The sequence below is a fragment of the Phoca vitulina genome, unplaced genomic scaffold (genome assembly GCF_004348235.1).
Source record: "Phoca vitulina isolate PV1807 unplaced genomic scaffold, GSC_HSeal_1.0 scaffold4, whole genome shotgun sequence".
In the NCBI taxonomy this organism is placed as follows: Eukaryota; Metazoa; Chordata; class Mammalia; order Carnivora; family Phocidae; genus Phoca; species Phoca vitulina.
The window spans coordinates 79,727,252-79,747,205 of NW_022589707.1; the positions used below are offsets into that span (position 1 = coordinate 79,727,252).

The 19,954-nt window shown below is 43.5% G+C and overlaps 2 protein-coding genes across 8 annotated transcripts in view; one reads left to right on the forward strand and one right to left on the reverse strand.

The window, feature by feature from the left end:
* The window catches only part of KMT2E (lysine methyltransferase 2E), an 86,158-nt gene extending 76,612 nt beyond the window's left edge, over positions 1-9,546 (forward strand). For both annotated transcript variants that reach the window (XM_032402333.1, XM_032402334.1), the window contains 10 exons: positions 1,274-1,528; positions 1,685-1,829; positions 2,334-2,584; positions 2,971-3,027; positions 3,169-3,732; positions 4,757-5,043; positions 5,874-5,962; positions 6,066-6,191; positions 6,366-6,463; positions 7,324-9,546. In XM_032402333.1, coding sequence (XP_032258224.1) covers positions 1,274-1,528; positions 1,685-1,829; positions 2,334-2,584; positions 2,971-3,027; positions 3,169-3,732; positions 4,757-5,043; positions 5,874-5,962; positions 6,066-6,191; positions 6,366-6,463; positions 7,324-8,838 — 3,387 coding nt within the window. In that variant the 3' untranslated portion in view covers positions 8,839-9,546. The remainder of the gene's footprint in view (positions 1-1,273; positions 1,529-1,684; positions 1,830-2,333; positions 2,585-2,970; positions 3,028-3,168; positions 3,733-4,756; positions 5,044-5,873; positions 5,963-6,065; positions 6,192-6,365; positions 6,464-7,323) is intronic.
* A 131-nt stretch (positions 9,547-9,677) lies between these two features.
* The window catches only part of SRPK2 (SRSF protein kinase 2), a 244,718-nt gene continuing 234,441 nt past the window's right edge, over positions 9,678-19,954 (reverse strand). For all 6 annotated transcript variants that reach the window (XM_032402335.1, XM_032402336.1, XM_032402341.1 and 3 more), the window contains one exon: positions 9,678-13,610. In XM_032402335.1, coding sequence (XP_032258226.1) covers positions 13,426-13,610 — 185 coding nt within the window. In that variant the 3' untranslated portion in view covers positions 9,678-13,425. The remainder of the gene's footprint in view (positions 13,611-19,954) is intronic.

Sequence of the window (19,954 nt, forward strand, 5' to 3'; positions counted from 1 at the left end):
CTCCTTTGCCACAGGTTTTGTTGATGGTATTCCCTTCTTTTAAACATACTATTCGAGCACCGAATTATCATGATTTCCCCAAATGTGAAGGCTTCATTCAGTGTAAGAAGACATAGTACTTACTCTGGGCCAGATACTATGCTACCTGAAGAGCTTTATGTATGTTATTTAGCTCTTTTAATCCTCACAATAACCACAGTAACCAAAACCCAGAGCTAGTTTCTGTATGACCCTTCTTTTACAGATAAGGATTGAGATGTAGAAAAGTTTTATAACGTGCTTGAGGTCACGTTGTAAGTGGCAAAGCCCGGATTCCTACCCAGGCAGCCTGGCTGCAGCCTCCACAGGCTTTCTCCAGTTTGTCCTGGATATGCTGTTGTACATACATTGAAAAAAAAGGGGGGGGGGAATGCTAGAATGTTTTAATGATTGTCACTGGAAGACCGTGTCGGTAGATTATTTTTTTAATGTGTGTGTATCTATGTGTGAGAATGCATATACTACTTTTAGTACTTTTTTTTTTTTACAAATTATACTTAGAGTAAAAATAACAAGAATATCATTTGATTACCAGATAGAAAAGATATGAATGCCCACAGAGCAAACAAAATGTGTTTGTGCTGACAGATGTAATCCTTATTTCCATGCCCATTACAACTGCTTTATTAAATAACTATAGCTAGCCTACAAAAAAAAAAGTGAGTAGTCATTATATTTTAGGATCAGGTATATTCATATAACCAATAAAGACTGAACTACATACACTGTGGATAAAAATAAATTAACAGAATTAACTGAAAAAGGACTTTGTAAATTTTCAAATAGTGATTGTCAATGCTGACACCTTTTTTTTTTTTTTTTTAAATGTATATGCATTGGTCTCATCATCTAGAGATTCTGATAGGCAGCTGGGGTAGAAAAACACTGCATAAAATCCGATCTTTCTTACACACTGATAACAGAAGCAGTAACAAACCTATAGTACTGACGTCTCTTAGACTTTGCTATTTTACAAAAATAGCATTTTACAAAATTTTACAAAAATGTGTTTTCTTCCTGGCTGAGTACTATTGTGTAAAAAATTTAGGAGTAAGAGAAGTTAAGAAATGTAATGATGTACTGATGTACTGATTTTTTGGACATCTATGAATGATTTCAATTACCCAATGTATCATTTTGGAAAATACTATCAATTTCAAATCTGGTATCAAAATGTTCAGTAGGAGAATCTGTGAGTTACATATAGAGTGATCCAAATTTTTCTTTTCTCTAGCACTTGGTCAATGAATGGTTAAGTGAGAAGAATGAGAAGACAGGAAAACCTTCAGACAGCCTTTCAGAAAGGCCTCTGCGCATAACTACAGATCCTGAAGTGTTAGCTACCCAGCTCAATTCCTTACCAGGCCTGGCCTATAGTCCCCACGTATACTCTACTCCGAAGCACTATATTCGGTTTACTTCACCATTCCTTTCAGAAAAAAGGAGAAGAAAAGAACCTACTGAAAACATTTCTGGCTCATGCAAGAAGGTAAACTTTTCTTTGGATATAAAAATCTAGCATGAGCCACGGGCCAGTCTCCTTCCTTAACTACCATTCCTGGTAGTGAAGTGCTTTTAGAATCAGTCTACATATATAGACTATATAAACAGCTACAAACTGATTTCTATTCGTTATGTATTTCAGCGATGGCTGAAACAAGCCTTAGAAGAGGAAAACTCATCAATTTTACATAGATTTAATTCACCCTGTCAAGAAAGATCCAGGAGTCCTACAGTCAATGGTGAAAGTAAAAGTCCACTGCTACTAAATGAATGCTGCTCCCTCCCAGGTGGAATTTCTTTTCGGTGTTGTTTTAGTGTGAAGCGTGTGGCAGGACGTATAGTAACGGACACATTCTAGTTATTATACATGTGATAAAAGAAGCATTTTGTTACATTTTTTCTGTCCTCTAACCTTTTGGGTAAAGATAAACATGAAAACCTTAAATTTACAGTACCATGTATATTGGGGCTTATGGGTGAATTTTAGGGCTGCTTCTCAGATCGAAAAGAACTCTTGGAAATAAATTAACATCTGTCTTCTAAGACTTCTCAGAGACTCCTAGGCCTGTAAGCCATTTGGCAAGATAAATTGTGCTGTAATAGTAAAATTAACTCACGTGGGGGTGGGGAGAGATTGTTTCATGTTAGTAGAATCTTTAAAAACCCTGAAATTTGGTTTGGGGCTGAAATTCATCATAATTACTATTGTTGATGTTTTGATCTTTCCCAGAATGTATTATAGATTGTAGCAAATACCAGCAGTGTAATGTCTATGATTATTGCACCAACAGATCTAACTACACCACTAAAAAAACGAAGACTTTATCAGTTGCTAGATTCTGCTTACTCTGAAACCTCCACACCTACTCCTTCACCGTATGCTACACCGACTCACACAGATATTACTCTCACGGACCCATCATTTGCCACTCCTCCACGGGTAAAATCAGATGATGAAGCTTGCAGAAATGGTTATAAGCCCATATATTCACCAGTTACCCCAGTAACTCCTGGCACACCAGGAAATACCATGCACTTTGAGGTGAGAAATTTAAATGGGGGAAAAGAAAACCTGTGGGGATGGTATTTAACAGCTCCCCCGGCCCCAACAACTATTGTGCTTCGATTAGGAAAAAAAAGTTTTTAAGAAACCAAAAGGGCAAATTTGGAACATGCATTGATGTGAATTTAAACTTTTACATTTTTATTAAAATGAGCATAACTTTCATCTTACTGATACTCAGCATCAGACTTAATGGCTATATGTGTATCAAACTGACCTTAAAGCCAGAGGTCTTACATGGGGAATGGAAATAGAAAAAAGTTTAAAACCAAAGTCTGTGTAACAGTTAAAGTTTTCATTTCTATAAATATCATGGATTTAGTTATATATTTTAATTTTCAATTCTACTTATTTCTTTTATATAGAATATTTCTTCCCCAGAAAGTTCTCCAGAAATTAAGAGACGCACTTATAATCAAGAGGTAAGGTGTTATCCAAAAAGATGATTTAAATTGGTGACCTTTTCCTTTTATTATTTTGCGTAAATTTTTGGGAGATTTTAAAATAAGTAGTCTCAAGATATGGTTATTTGTGTAATTCTTTTGTTTTAATTCTGTAAACAGGGATATGACCGATCTTCAACCATGTTAACATTGGGGCCTTTTAGAAATTCTAATTTAACTGACCTGGGTCTGCAAGAAATAAAGACTATTGGTTATACCAGCCCTCGGAGCAGGACTGAAGTCAACAGACAGTGCCCTGGAGAAAAGGAATCTGTGTCAGACCTTCAGCTGGGACTCGATGCAATCGAGCAAACTGCCTTACATAAAACCATGGAACCACCTACACATGACAGGACTGATTCTAACAGCCAACTGGAATCTACGCACTCTGGACGGGGCGCAATGTATTCTTCCTGGGTAAAGAGTCCTGACAGAACAGGAGTTAACTTCTCAGTAAACTCTAACTTGAGGGACCTGACGCCCTCACATCAATTGGAGGTTGGAGGAGGCTTCCGAATAAGTGAGTCAAAGTGCCTGGTGCAGGATGATACTAGAGGCATATTTATGGAAACACCTGTGTTTTGTACTTCAGAAGATGGGCTTGTTTCTGGTTTCGGACGGACTGTTAATGACAATTTGATCGACGGAAGTTGCACACCCCAGAATCCACCACAAAAGAAAAAGGTTACAAATTTAACGATTTTAGTCCTTTTAATAGTGTCTTTTTTGTACTACTACTGAGGGTTATTAGCAGTTATGTGTTATGTAAGGCATTCATACTCAAGTTAAAAGTTTTGATGTGTACACTTTTAAACCTTTGTAAATGCTCAGTTAGAAAATACTTGCAGAGAAGTAAAACATTCTAGTGATATGGAAAATGCTTATAAGCACAGTTTCAGAGATTGAAACCTCAAGATGATTTATTTCACTGGAAGAATAACTTCAAAATAACCACTTCCTAGCCAAATAAACAGAGTTGAGTTGAGTAATACTTGTGTTCTTATTATCCTTATTTTACATAGAACAGGCAGCCTTGTACTGGAGAAATGCTTCTTTCTTCATAAATGTATAGTATTTTGGCCACGGATATGAGTATTTTGAAAAGTGTTCTGTAAATATAATTTAAGCTCCCTGACTTACCACCATTATTTGGTTGGCAGCAGACATACTGAGAGAATTAGAATGCCTTATTTCAGAGAAATGGGATAAACTACACTTATTTTACTTGTTAATAGGCTTATTGCTTTGCAAGTCAAAGAATTTTAGTGATGTGTGCTTTTAATTTTTGTAACAGAGTCCAGTTGGCAACTTTGTGGGAAGCAATGTAGTATAGTGGAAAGAGCACGGGCTTTCACGTAAGACCTAGGTTCGAATCCCGGCTCCAACACTCACCAGCTGTGTGACCTGGAGTGAGTGAGTTACTCAATTTCCTCATCTGTAAAATGGGGATGATAATATACCTATTTCATAGGGTTGTTGTGAGGATTAAATGAGATAATGTATGTAAATCATCTAAATACAATGCCTGGCATATAACAGGCATTGATAATTGTTAATTATTATTATTATTATTATTCAAAATCAAATTATTTTACATAATTTTCCTAATGTAAATATACTAATTCTCTTGAGAAAAAAAAGAATAGCTTGACTCTGACATACAAAACAAGAATAAAAGATTTGCTTTTCCTTCTCTTTCTTGCTGAAGGTCTCTCTGTTAGAGTACCGTAAAAGACAGCGGGAAGCCAGGAAGAGCGGCTCGAAGGCCGAGCACTTTCCACTGGTGAGCGTGTCACCTCACGCAAGCGGCAGCTCAAGCAGCAGCGGTGACGGCTGTGGCAACAGGAGCGAAAGCGGGGAGCAGCTAGAAAGCACCGCTAGCCTGCCGTTACCGACACCAGCTACAGTTTATAGTGGTACTTCAGAAGAAACCAGCAATAACTGTCCTGTTAAGGAAGCTTCTGCCAGTGAGAAGAACGACCCAGAAGTTCAGTGGTAAGCCTGTCTAAAAGAGCCCGCTGCTAACTTTAGAACTGAGAAGTATCATCCCTTGTAATTCAAGTAGTCTCTGTTCTTTATTGTCCAGGCAGGAGCTTTTCCATAGCTGATTGTGAACGCAGCTAGATCTGTAAAGATCTGAAGTGTGCTGTTCTGAAAAGCACAAGCTTTGGGGTGAACTCTCTAACCGTCTGCTCTTGTTCCCCCAGTTCTAAGGAGAGGGACATTTGCGGTCCGGATTTTGAGAGATCCTCTTTGCTGATAGGGTTTTAAACCAGCTCTGTATTTGCCTATCTTAAGGGTCCACTGTGCTTCCTCTTGTACAATTTTCGCCTTTTTCACAATGTTCCTCTCCAAAGAACTTTTATCATAGTCTGCATCCTGCGATTTCCTTATATCCCTGACAAGTTACAGAAAAGAAGAACCAAGTTTTAGTGTTTCTTCAGTAGGAACAGCAGAAGCTGGATATGGGATGGGTCTTGGCAAAGGGCAGAAGGGCTCATTCGCTTCCCTCCTGGGTCCCCTTCCCACTAGCCTTACAGTCCAGATACAAGGTGATCGGTAAAGGGTGTATCTGGTACCTGCTGTGAGATTCTGAATGCGGATGCACTTCAGCTCCCTCCCCACCGCCCCTGCCCCCCCCCCCCCCCCCCAGAAATTGCTTAAGACAAAGGATTGGAGTCTGGCTATTTTCAAAGCTTTACACCTGAGTATTTTCCCAGCAGAGCAAAAGCCTTGGTCTGAGAGGACAAGTTGACCATCAAGGACAAAGACTAATCTAGCTGGCAGTAGCTTCCTTGAATTGATGGTATGATTTTATGTTCAAGGACCGCTTCAACCTCAGTGGAGCAAGTGAGAGAAAGGAGTTACCAGCGTGCGCTACTTCTCAGCGATCACCGAAAAGACAAAGACAGTGGTAAGTGAGCTTGTTCTTCTGCCGAAAAGTGGAGCCAGCTAATCCCTGTGCACCCTCGTTCTTGGCAGTTCTAATGTTCTCTTTGGGTCTGCTTCATCTCTAGGGGGAGAGTCACCCTGTGTCCCATGTTCACCGAGTCATGTTCCGTCTTCACCTTCATCTCATTCAAATCACATTCCCCAGTTGCAACCCAAGGGCCCAGTCCCTCCTTTCAGTGAACTTACAGAAGGTCAGTAAGCAGATGACCTATCATGGTTATTGTTTTCAAAACCTTTTTGAATCAGCAAGGCGAATGCCTTCTGCAGAGTTGGGCTGCACAGAGTTTACACGGCTCTGTAGTGTCAGTCAGGGCGGCGCTGGTCATGCAATGTTACGGTGACTCTGGCCTTCTTCTGCTTTACAGATCCTGACCCTGAAAATCCAGAGCCCATGACTACAAGTGAATGTCCATCCCCAGACACCTCTCAAAACACTTGTAAAAGCCCTTCAAAAATGAGCAAGGTAATAAAATTGACCTTCGAACATGGCCATTCAGGAAAGTGGGTTCTCACATGCATACGGAGATTCTCCTGCCGTACGAAGCGTCAGTTTGTGATTTTTGGACGCTTTGGGAGCAGATGGTCTAACGTGCTCACTGTGCTTCAGTCCTTTACATTTTCTCCTAGAGGTCCACCCCTGTCACCCCAGGAAATTCAGTTTTTTCATACAGTTTTGGACCACACGCAGTCAATTCTCTAAAAACAAAAGGTCAGATGACAATGCATTGACAAGAAATGCTATCACCGTCCTGATTCGGGAAAGACGTGCTGGTCTCGTGTGGCGGCAGGATCTGTGGAAACTAAAGATGAGGGATCGGAGACTGGTTTTCTTTATCCCTTATATGTAAGGGAAACGTACATTTAAGTGGTCTTGTACTTCGGTCTTCGTATTTGAACACTGTGAAAGATGTTTCAGATCACAACAGTTTGGGTGAGCACATTTATTTACCCAAACAGGTTGGGTGCAGCAAGTCCTGTTACGGAATTGAAACTTGCTAAGTGCTCAGGAGGTTACTAGAATTCTTTTAGAATAAGGCTCAAAAGCAGGTTGGATCACTGAGGGGAAAAAGGCAAATTGAAAGTAAAGACCTGTCTTCCATAAAAATTAATCCAGGGAATTCAGTTGAAGCTCAGTACCAGACCTTGTTAAACTACTGAAAAAGCTGCCCTTTCAGGATCCCACGCCTCTGTGACGGACTTCCCTAATCCACCTTATCCTCTACCCCTTTCTAAAGTGAACCCTGAAGTAACATTCAGTACCGCTGGTCACAAACCTCAGTATATGTAAGACGTTCCTTAACGGGATTCATTTTCTTTCCACAGTCTGGTTCCCCGGGCCCCGTACTTCCTGTTCAACCGCATGGGAAAACACCCACAAAGTCCGATTCCCACTGGGAGGCAACAGCTCCTGTGCCGGAAGCGGAGAACGGGGTGCACCTGAAAGCAGAGCTCCCCCAGAAGCAGCTGTTAAATAACACCCAAGCACTTCCAAAGAACCCTCCTCCTCAGCCGCTGGCTCGAAGCTCAGCCGAGCAACTTTCCCAGAAGCTGCCGTCCGCCGCGCCGGTCAAGTTGCACTGTCCTCCGTCCCCTCACGTAGAAAATCCTCCCAAGTCCTCGACACCCCACCCGCCTGTGCAGCACGGTTATCTCTCACCAAAGCCCCCTACCCAGCAGCTAGGCTCGCCCTACAGGCCTCATCACGCACAGTCACCTCAAGTGGGAACACCTCAGCGCGAGCCTCAGAGAAATTTCTACCCAGCCGCACAGAACCTTCCAGCCAGTACTCAGCAGGCGCCATCTGGAGCACTCTTCACACAGACCCCCTCAGGACAATCTGCCGCGACATACAGTCAGTTCACCCCCCCCAGTCTGAGCAGCACGGCACCGCCCCCCCCGCCCCCCCCGCCGCCGTCGTCCTCCTCGTACTACCAACCCCAGCAGCCCTCCGCAAACTTTCAGGGTTACAACCAGCTTAAAGGTGGTCTTTCCCAACAGGCCGTGTTCGCGTCGGGACCAAATCAAGCGCTTGCGGGCGCCAGCAGCCAGCAGCCCGCTCCAGGCCACCACGTCACTCCGGGCCATTTCTTGCCTTCTCCGAACCCTCCGCTTCACCATCAAACTGCCCCGGCCGTGGTGCCCCCCCCCCCCCCCCCGCCCCCCGCCCCCGGGCCGCACCTCGTGCCACAGCCCAGCTCCCATCAGCAGCACTCTGTCGCTCACGTCGTAGGGCCTGTTCACGCGGTCACCCCCGGCTCTCACATTCATTCTCAAACCGCTGGACACCATTTGCCACCACCCCCACCACCTCCCGGTCCTGCCCCTCATCACCACCCGCCACCCCATCCTTCCACAGGACTCCAAGGTCTACCAGCACAACACCAGCATGTGGTCAATTCAGCACCCCCACCGCCGCCGCCGCCGCCACCTTCCAGTGTCCTGGCTTCCGGGCACCATCCCCCCTCTGCTCAAGCCTTACACCATCCACCTCATCAAGGACCTCCACTTTTTCCTGCAAGTGCTCATCCAGCCGTACCACCGTATCCCTCCCCAGCCACACATCACACCACTCTGGGACCGGGACCCCAACACCAGCCTTCTGGAACAGGGCCACACTGTCCATTACCAGTCGCAGGTCCTCATCTCCAGCCCCAAGGACCAAACAGTATTCCGACACCGACTGCTTCAGGGTTCTGTCCTCATCCTGGCTCTGTGGCCCTGCCACATGGGGTTCAAGGACCTCAGCAGGCATCCCCAGTGCCTGGACAGATTCCGATCCACAGAGCACAGGTGCCACCGACATTTCAGAACAATTACCATGGTTCGGGGTGGCATTAAAATGGACTCCAAAAACATTTTTTAAAATGTTCTGTAAGATAAACTGTATATTTCATATGTACCTATTAAGGTACTTTTTAAAGCTTGTACATGAAACTTTGTATAAAAAAAAAAAACACCAGTGCTCTTTCATTGTATTTTTCCCATTTTTGCTTTTTTAAAATTCCTTAAAAAATGTGCTGTTAAGCCAGTATTAGGTATCTTTATTTTGTAAAGTGAACATTCCAGCTGTTTTTCTGGCAGTAGATTTGATGCTACATGATCTTTAAATTTTACTGTTGCAGTTAAAATTCATTTAGTGAATGTTTTCTATATTATTTTATACATATGCATTTAAGTACACAACTAAGTAATGGCACTATGAGGATTTTCATTTTTCTCCTGTCAGCAGTTCTGTGAGTGCATCTTAGGTATAAAAAAAAAAAAAAAATGCAATACAGATTCTTATAGTTTGGTGTGGACATGGCTCATTTTGTTTTATCGGTTATTTGCAAGCAAAATGTAATTTAATGTATAGATTTTTAATGTCTCCTGACAAACTGTAAATACTGCATTTCTTTTGCGTATATAATTGCTTACAGCTTTTCTCATTTGATATATAGCATTGTACATATGACAAGTCTTTGCAAAACTGTGTGATCTTTGTGAAAGTAGTACAGTATATGGCCTTTAATTTCTTTTTTATTTTAAATATACTGTCACATTGAAGCACTGGTTGGGCATTTTAATTCATGTTAATAAATCACAATTATGTCAGTTTTACCAAATTGTCCTGTACAACTTCTGAGATTGGAGTCTGTTTAAACAAGTTTTTTTTTTACAAAAGTTCCATTTTTTCAGCTCTAGTTTGTCAGTCAGTGGCCTTCCCTTTTCTTCAGCTACACCTACCTCAGCTGGACTGCGGCGGACTTCAGGAGGCAGTGAGGGGTTGGGTTGTTCCTGCAACGCTCCTTCCTGTCAGTGCAGGAAACTCCTCTGCTGGGTGGAGGTTCTACCTCCAACTGACATCATACAAACTGTGAACCCATATCGTTCAAGTATTACACGTGATCGAGTTCTAGACCGGAACTGACAACTGTTTGAAAACATGGTGTAGCTTTGCCTGACAACACACATATCTCATTTGTACATTGCAGAACATGCATGACTGCAGTGTCCTACTGATGAATCAAAATTATTTGAAAACCTTAAATTAACATTTACTCTCTAGCTATAGTACTAAAAAGAAAGTAATAGGAGGTCTTAAAAATTTGTTTCGGGCATATAAAACGAAAACAGCATTATTATTAAAGTTCTCAAGTGAAATGAAAATAGCCTCTTGGACACTTTGCTGAAGTACCCAATGCTAGTTTTTGTTTTGGAAAAATAAATTTTTCTTTGTCTTCTACCTCTTAGGATTAATTAAGTAGAACCCTAAGTAATGAACACATTTTTTCCAATTTTCACCTAATTGACGTAATTTGGCACAGCACATACATTCTGTGCTTTGGAGAAAAACATGAGACTAAAACTGACTGGATTAATATTTGGCAGTAATGAAAGTCATGTTTTACAGTAACTTCTAATGTCCATTTCCTTTTGAAAACCAGCTAATGATGGTACATGAAGAGAGCTGCATTTAGGGCTCAACTCTAGTCAGCTTCAAGTTTTAAAAGAACTTGGGTCAACTTTGCCCTTCTTGACTTTAGCATACAACATTCTACTTACAGTACTCACTAAAACACTTGTCCAAGAAAACGTGGCTTTACATCACCCGGCCCAGTGGTTTCACAGAACAAAGGTGGTTAACTGTTAGCACAGTGAGTAGCATTCTTCACCTCTTTAAAAGGACTGGCCTTCTAAGGATTTAAAATTCCTGTTACAAATCTGCCTACTACACAAGTAATTGATAGAGAAGCGTTTCTATGGACTGCAAAATCTAATGTAGTTCCTTGACTCCTCGATGAAGGGCACATACACTCTCAAATATTGTCTCATTAAAAGTTACAGAAACAGTAATGGAAGAGAAACTGGAATTTAAGGAATAATCTCAACTGAAGTTCTCTACCCAAGGAGAAATAGTAGTTTATCATGTTTAACTAGTTAGGTATGATCCAGGTACAAGAAGAAGCAAGTTAGTAAATCAGTTTTCACCTGAAAAGTTTATGCTTTCCTGAAGCCTCTAAATTTGCTTTTTTTGGCCTTTGAGCAGTTCTAATTTCCAGACAGTCAGCTTCTCATCTGCTACAATCACGATCCACTGCTTGTCCTTCTCCGTGAAGACTTGACACGGACTAACGAGAGGAAAAGCCAGGACCTTCACCAAAACCCCCGAGCCGGCTGCAGGGAGCTGCGTAACCAGTGCTGCTCATTCAGCGGAGTATTCTCTATCATCAAGCCGCCAAGATTCTGCTAAAAACCATACTATACCTAATAGAAATGTAGATTCCTTCTAGAACAACTTTTTTACATTGTACACCAGTTAGGCTCTTTTATAAGGGACTGATCTTTACAAATTCCTAACAATCAGGTTTATTTCCTAACATGAGCCGAAACTGCAGTAGGATCAATTTCATTCAAGTGTGCTATAAACCCTGATACAAATTCTTCAGAGTGAGGGAAGACAGACAGACCTTGCGGTTCTTGTGAGCATGGCTCCTACAGAAACGGTCCGCAGCAACCATCTGTCACAGAACCTACAGGATATCTACAGCCTCGTCAGGAAACCCCAGCATGCACGATGCCTAAGGAACCTCACAGCGATGTGTGAGAGCATGCTAACTCCTGAAACGATGGGTCTTGTTCCCTTCAAGGTGAATACTGTTAAAAAGAAAAAATCTGCAATGCTCAAACACAATGTAATTAGTATGTTTTTGATGGAACATGAATGAAAAAGAAGACATTCTAGGTAGTGCATCTGTCCTACAGCAATTCTTCTAAATCCACATTCTACTCTTACAAAACAACGAATGATTTCCTTACAATAAGCCTTAATGCATGTTCTACAGCTACCTTTCCTGCAACGGGAATGTTGATACTTCCTTTAGTTTGGGTTACGCTACACTAAAAGGAGAACAAATGTTTGTTGATTCTACCGCTTCAAATATAGGCCAATGACCAAGGCAATGTCTGGAAAAAAAAAAAAAAAACCAAAACACTTTAATTTTTAAGACAACTGCAAGCACCTCAAACAATGGATGATTATTACAACACTTGTTATCTTTTCACAATCTAGTTATTGCAAAGGCATATGGATAAATGTTAATGGACAAAGTCAAGAAAAACGAGGCACCTTAATGAATGTAAAATTTTAAAAAAACCTGACATTCAATCCACTGACTTCTAAAAGAGGCGAAATACACCTCCGTATATTACATTCTAAAATCGTATTGCCTACTATGGTTTGTGTCCTGGATTCTACAACATTAAGGAAAGGCATAAACAAAATCGTGTGCAACCTGCAAAGGGAAATTCTTTTCTCAACTTCAATGCAGGGAAGACATGAACCAGCTAGTGACGTTGTAGCCGCGCGGCTCACTGCCTGGGGAATGAGCGTGATCCCTGTGACGTCGCAGCGGCCAGCTCGGGTCGGGCCCGCTGCCCTAACTGCATACCATACCTGGGTTTTGGACAAACACAAGCCAGCTTTTCCAAAAAATATATATATACATAAATATTCTGTTTTTTCTCATTCCACACACTGCACATGGTTTTGTTGTCCGATTTAATCTACGGAGAGTTTAACTTACAGTGTTTGGAGGAGGCAACACCACATGGTTCTCGGCTATCACATTTTTAAAGGGAAATTGCTCTTTTTCCTTTAAAGTACTTTTAAAAATATGCAAAAATATGAATGGGAGTGCTAAAAGTATAATACGTATCTTAGAATGAAAGCATGTCTTTTCTTGCTTTAAAGTGCCACATAGGGAATGACATAACTCTGAGCCACTTTCTTTAAAATCCAACGTAAAAGGACTGTTACGGAATGAAAAGTCTGCACGGCTCCTGGGAGCAGTTCAAGTCCGCTACATGCAACTCGGGCTACAAAGCACTCAAGACTTGGTAGCTTTTCTGAAATTTGAGTCCCCATCCCATATTTAATGGAGATTAACATTTACAGGTGCATTTACATACACTATAATACAGGAATGATGTCCCTTTGCCCGAAGATAAAATTGTACATTTCCTTGCTATTTCTTGGTTCCAACTTGATAATTTCTTAAGATGGTAAATTATATAGTACTCAGCTAAAATATTTCTTCATAAATAGTTACAAAACCTGCCAAAACACAAGGGGGAAAGTATTTTTCGTTCAAAAAAATTGACATTTGAATGTCACACAACACAAGAAACAATGCTTAGAGACATGTTATTGTTTCCAGAATAAAGTGGGTCAGTAAACTACTAAGCTGAGGACAAAAGACTACCCTTCCCCAGGATCACAGTGCACAAAAAGCAAAATGTCAAACAACAGTACCTCAAAGCAAAATAAAGGTCTGAGGATGAAGCCAGCTCACTTGTAATCCTGTTAAAGAATGAGAGTCACCGTTTAGGTCCAATGTACTGGAAAACATTTGCTAGCTCAGAATGCTCTATTTGTAGAATGTGCTAAGAATTCAACCAAGGATGCCGAAGGCATTCGCCAGCTGAGGCTCGTTTTTCTGGAACCATTTCTAACATGGGGATCAGGAAATCTGTAAACTGCGCAGCATCTTCATGGGGCCACCCGTACTTTTCCACAAGGACGTCAAAGAGGCTCCAGGGCTTCAGCTTGGTGATATGCCGCAGTTCTCCTACAGGGAAGAAACAGGCAGGGTCAGAAAGCTCCACATGTGCATTTCCCCTGGGTGGTCCAGCCAGACGTGTGAGGAAGCAGACACCTACCTGCCCGACACTAAGCAACACTGAACAAGCCACCTTCCCCCTCCCCACCCAGGTGATCACCCTTCAAGGTCTATGTGGCTGTGTAGTAGTATTTCAAGTAAGCTTAGCAGATACAAATAAGGGGTTCATCAGTAAGGGAACAGTTCATTCGAATCCGCTCCAGGCTTCTTTAAATGAGTAGAGGTGCTGAGTCCACCCAGAGTGTTTTCTTTTTTTTTTTTCTTTTTAAGTTTATGTGTACATCTTTTTAGTCATCTCTACACCCAACGTGGGGCTCAAACTCACAACCCCGAGATTGAGAGTCGCGTGTTCCTCCGACTGAGCCAGCCAGGCGCTCCCACCTGGAATGTTTTCATTTGCTAAGAATGACAAAGGCACTCTCCCTCCAATGTGGGATCTTTTGCAATTTGTAAATATGCTCAGAGAAAGCTTTAAGATACACACCATATAAACCCATTGGCCCATTATTTTGCATGTTACCATGCAAAGAAAAGGGAGTGCTTCCCTCTAGAGCAGCGCTGTTAGACCTTCTCTGATGGCACAGACGTACTTTGTCTCACTCTCCGACATGGCCGCTGCCACCTGTACGTGACCACTGAGCCCCTGAGATGTGGTTATCAGTGCGACTGAGGAACTGAAGTTTTCCTCTGTTTAAATTTAACCAGTACTAGCTAGGGGCTCCTGGACCAGGCAGCCCAGCTCTAGAGGCCGACCCGAATCAAATACCATTCATTTCTACACATTTGCTGTAACATCTAAGAGGTCAGGACATCAAATCTTGAAGATGAAGTTTGAAAATGTGCTGGCTGCAACGTAAAAGCGTAGGTTACAAGTAGCCCCGACTAACAAGCAATAGTGACTGCCAATCCAGTAGATGGTCCGAGAACTTTGCCTTTTCCGGAACAGGAAGAAAAGTTGTCTCAGTCCAACTACCAAAAGGTGAGGATACCTTTCATTAGGAGTAACTCTCTTTCTCTTCCAGTGAGAAATTTTCACAGGACACCCCACCCCTGTCCCTGGAGAGGCCTCGCTGGATGCCGCCGAGTCTTCCCGAGCAGCTCCCACAGCTGAGGGAAGTGCTCCTGGAGCCCAGTCCCCGCACGTGCTCGGGGCCCAGAGCCCCCTCCTGTGACCGCCATGCAGCTGAGCGGGGCGGGTACCCGGCCCGCAGGCCTCCTGCCAGGGCCTGGTCTCCTGTCCCCTCCCCCGGCCAGAACCTGAGCCACCTGAGCCACCGGGACGCTTCTCACGGTCTCACGGTCTGCATTCCCGGGGCACCCGGTCTGCCTCACCCATTTGTGCATCTCAATTTAGACCACCCCCCTCTTTCTTTACTCACAAAGACAATAAAAGAACGTTACAGAAAATCACAAAAACACAAGGAGAAATGACCTGTAATTCCACCCACAAGGATTTTTTTCTTTTGGCCCACACGCTCTTTCAATTACACTCTTATGAACTGGTCTGTCTACGGAGCTAATAATCGTGATGTGCACAGGATCCGGAACAATATTTCCCATTAGAGGGATGGCGTGTAAGATACTCTGAGGACGGAGAACAGTCTAGCACCGCGGGCAGAACTGTCCGTCGGGTCTACGTTACGAGGGAGGTGGACCTGCCATTGGAGAGGAGAGTGTTCCCTCCCGTGGAAGGGGTCTGAGAGCCGCCACTCAAAGTTCCTCCCCTTGCATCTGGAATCGCAGCTCTAGGGTAATAACCCCTAGTAGCCACCACCCCACACCCCAAAATCACACACACTGCAAAATTATAGGTACTTGCAAAATTACAAATGCTCAGTAATAGGAGAATGGGGGTTAAAAAGCAACAAACCCCAAGGTCCATCTGCTCGATGAATACTATTTAATACTGACTTAATAACATGAAGGGGAATTACATGGCACAATGTTTGGTACTAAAAGAACAGAAGAATAGAAGAATATGATCACAAGAGTAATTTTCTAAGATGCAAAACAGGTGCCCCAAACACCAGCTTTGTTACAGATTTCACAGTGACTGTGGCTCTCAGCAGAGCAAGGTTAAAGGAAACTAAGAAAGTTCACACACAACAAGCTAAAAGCAAGCTTTCTGGAAAGGGGAGAGACTTCACTGACCTTCATCTCTTCTGACCAGGAACAAATACACCCCGGGTTTGTGAATGGATGCACCTGCTGAGAAGCACAGTCTGCCCAGAACGAGGAAGGAACCTCTTTCTGAGTGTGCCAGTTTAAAACTAAAATCCATCAACAGGCATCAAATTAAGTACAATCTTCTATGAAAAGAGAGAAGCTTTACTGAGACAGACGCCTTAAAATCTGCATAATAGTAGTGATAAAAACAATACACTGGTGAAAGGCCATGAAAATCTACTGGCTATGAACCGATACAGGTTATTTCCAAAGAACAGAATAAAATATCTAACTTCCTTTGACCAGGTAATCCCACATAGAAAACTATGTGCAAAGATGCTATCAGGAAAACAGGAAACAGGAAACATGCAATATGCAAAAGAGTCCTAAGCACCAACTGGTACTGAATACATAATAATACTGCGATCACAGAATAATGAACTGCCTCCAAAAAAGAATATGTGGACCATGTAAATAGCTGGAAAAAACTAATGCCAAGAAAAAAACAGGATATAAACTTGCCTAGGCCCTATGATTACATGTACAAGTTATGCTCAATTCAATACGAAACAGTCTTCTAAATAGTTGATAAAGTATGATTTCACTCATCCATGGAATTTAAGAAACGAAACAGATCAACATAGCAGGAAGGAAAAAAAGAGAAAAGAGAGAGGGAAACAAGCCATAAGACTTTTTTTTTTTTAAGATTTTATTTATTTGACAGAGAAAGAGCACAAGCAGGGGGAGTGGCAGAGTAAGAGGGAGAAGCAGATTTCCCGCCGAGCAGGGAGCCCGATGCAGGGCTCGATCCCAGGACCCTGGGATCATGACCTGAGCCGAAGGCAGACGCTTAACCATCTGAGCCACCCAGGCGCCCGGCCATAAGAGAGTCTTAACCAAAAGAGAACAAACTGAGAGTTGATGGAGGGAGGTGGGTGTGGGTGTGTGTGTGTGTGGGGGGGGGGGGGGGGGGGGGGGCCTAGATGGGGGATGGGCATAAGGAGGGCACTCGTGGTGATGAGCACTGGGTGTTGTAGGTAAGTGATGGATCACTGAATTCTACTCCTGAAACCAATATTGCACTGTACGTTAACTAGAATTTAAATAAAAATTTGAAATAGAAATAAAAATAAAAATAAAAAAAGAAAGAAAACAATAGTTGATAAATGTTACGTAATAAACCCTAAGCCCCCAAGCCTGTGCAGCTGCCTCAGGACAGCCTCACCTGGTGAGGACCTCAGGTCCACTCACCGGCTCCAGCCCCGCGAACCACACACTAGGAATACAGCCAATCCACCACCACCACTTATAATACAAAATCAAGTAATAAAACGCTTAAGGGAGAAAAAAAAAGAGACCAAAATTGAGACCATTTTTTCCCATTTGTTCCTATTGTACAAGTAGCTCCTGACAAGTCAACAAATTTTTACCTTGATGATTTTTTCTTGCCTAGGAAAATATACCAAGATATGTTTCACTCAAAGTCTGCAAATAACTAGACACTTAATAGTGACAGTCTTTATTTTTTAAACTGAACTTCTTTTTCTTCTTAAAGAATGCCGAGCCCAGCAAGGCCAGATGGACAGCCCTGCCCTCGGCAGCAGCCCCCAGCCCCACACCCCCCCGAAGTCAAGGCTTTGGGACTGCAAATATATTTGCCAATCCCAGATTATCAGAGTGCTTTTTAATTTTTATTTATTTTTATTTTTTAGAGAGAGCATGTGCACACGTGTGCACGAGGGGGTGGGGAGGAGCAGAGGGAGAGACAGAACCCAAGCAGACTCCACACCCAGCGCAGAGCCCGAAGTGGGACTGATCTCACACCCTGAGATCAAGCTCCATGTTAGGCTCCTCACTAGGCATGGAGCCTACTTCAAAAAAAATTCTCAGTAGAAAACAGAAGGATAATCTCCATGACCTTGAAGTAGGCAATGGTTTCCTGATGAGACATCAAAAGTACAAGTCACACGGGGTGATGGGCACCGGGGAGGGCATGTGCTGTAACAAGCACTGGGTGTTATATAAGACTGACGAATCACAGACCTGGACCCCTGAAACCAATAATACATTATATGTTAATTAAAAAAAAAAAATTTTAAAAAGTACAAGTAACAAAAGAAAACGTAAAAGGTTGGACTTCATCAAAATTAAAGTTTTATACTTCAACTATCACACATGCGCATTCAAGAGAAATAAAAACATGTCCACACAAACATCTGTACAACGTTCACAGCAGCATTATTCCTAAGAGCCAAGAAGTGGAAACACAACCCGCACAGCTGTCAACTGACGAGTGGGGCCAGCAAGCACGGTCTCGGCACGCACACAGAGCCGCAGGCCCGAAGCACTGGAGGGACTGGGAGGAACTGTCACCACGTCCACACACTGCAGGATTCCATTCACAGGAAGTGTCCAGAACAGGGAAATCGCAGGGGGCAGAGAGCCGATCAGAGGCGGCCGGGGGTGAGGGTGCGGAGAACGCAGAGCGAGTACTAACAGGGGCAGGCTTTCCTGCTGAGAAGGAAGACACTCTGAAATCAGGCGGTGCTGCCCGCTTCCTAACTCGGGAATACACTAAAAACTACTGAACTGTACACCTTAAAAAGGGTGAGTTGTATGGTATGTAAATTACATCTCAATAAAGCTATTATTTACAAAAAGGTATAAAGCTTACAACAACGTAATAACTAAAAGAATCCCAACACTGCTGATGCATGCAGTAAAAACAAACACTCCACTAATTAGCCCCTCATAAGAAACAACAGGACTAAATGGGAAGAGCTATAATAGGACTTAATCGAACCTATTATAGCAATAATTTCACTACTTTTTTGGCATCATACGCTCAAATTCAAAATGAAACAATTAAAACACTGATTCGGACCTATGATCGGCTGTGGCCAGGGGTCTGTTCTCTTCCACAATGCCTGCCACGTTCGGGCCCCCTCGGTGCCACATCATCACGTCCTGCTTATTTCTACTGGGGCACTTAACACACTCCTGACAGCACCCTCCCGTCCTGCACCCCAACCCTAGCCGGGGGGCCTTCACCATGCAGCCTTCAAACAGGGCTGTGTGAGGGTGCGGGGCTGCCACGGGGCCGTCCCCGGCCGAGAGGAACACAGCGCCACCTGCTTCTGGCTCACAAAGGTTTCCACCCGAAACCAAGGCTGAACAGGGTTCAGGTTTCCAAATGTATTAAGTACTTATGATGCTCACTCTGCAGCCGGCTGTGGGGATCCCGCGGCAAACAAGACACAGCTGTGAGCCCCTGATCTCGCAGAGAATCTCACAACTCAGAACTGATGTTCAAAGTCAGTGTCGTGAAAGTCATCCACATTTTAAAAGTTTCAGACTCACTAGCGTGAGGAACCTTTTCTAGTGACTTGCACCACGTCCAGCTCCCGCGGAGATCAGCCCCGGGCTGGCGGTCCCCGGCGGTCCCCGGCACCCCACAGCGACCGACAAGCGCCAGCTCGCCACGCCCAGCCCGGCAACAGGGCCGCGGCAGCCCCACGCGTCCCAGAAATCAGGCAGTCTGGTGATCTGGGGTGATTCCGGGGGGAGGCTAAAATCCTTCTAACAATTTTCATCTCAAACACGCAAAATGAAGAAGATGGAACACAGCGTCTCTTTTAAAGAGTTCCCTTCAGTTCTCAGTCTGTCCAGGCCAGTCACAGGGGACGCGAGGGCCGGAGCTGCGAACGCTCTGCACACGCAGTCTCTGTGTGTGCTCTGAAATTTCCAATTGCAATTTAAGGTCTTTGGTCCAACACACACAGTCACTCCCACACATTCCAACACACTTGATGGCCTTACCTAGAATCAAACCGTTTTTTTAAAAAAGTCAACTCCTCTGATACTTCCATTCTCAGCACAGTAAGCTTTACTAAACTGAGGGGGCCGACGGGTCAACACGACGTCTGCTGAGCAGCGCAGGGAGGCAGGGAGGCGGGCTCCTGACTGGGCTGTCTGGACCGCCATCACTTGAGGGCTGGGGCACTTCTGGAGGATGGCTCACTTCCTGGGGACATGTCCTAGCCTGTTCTGGCTGCCATCGCAAAATACAACTGAGTGGCTTATAAATCAACATGAATTTCTTCCCCACGGTCCTGGAGGCTGGTAGT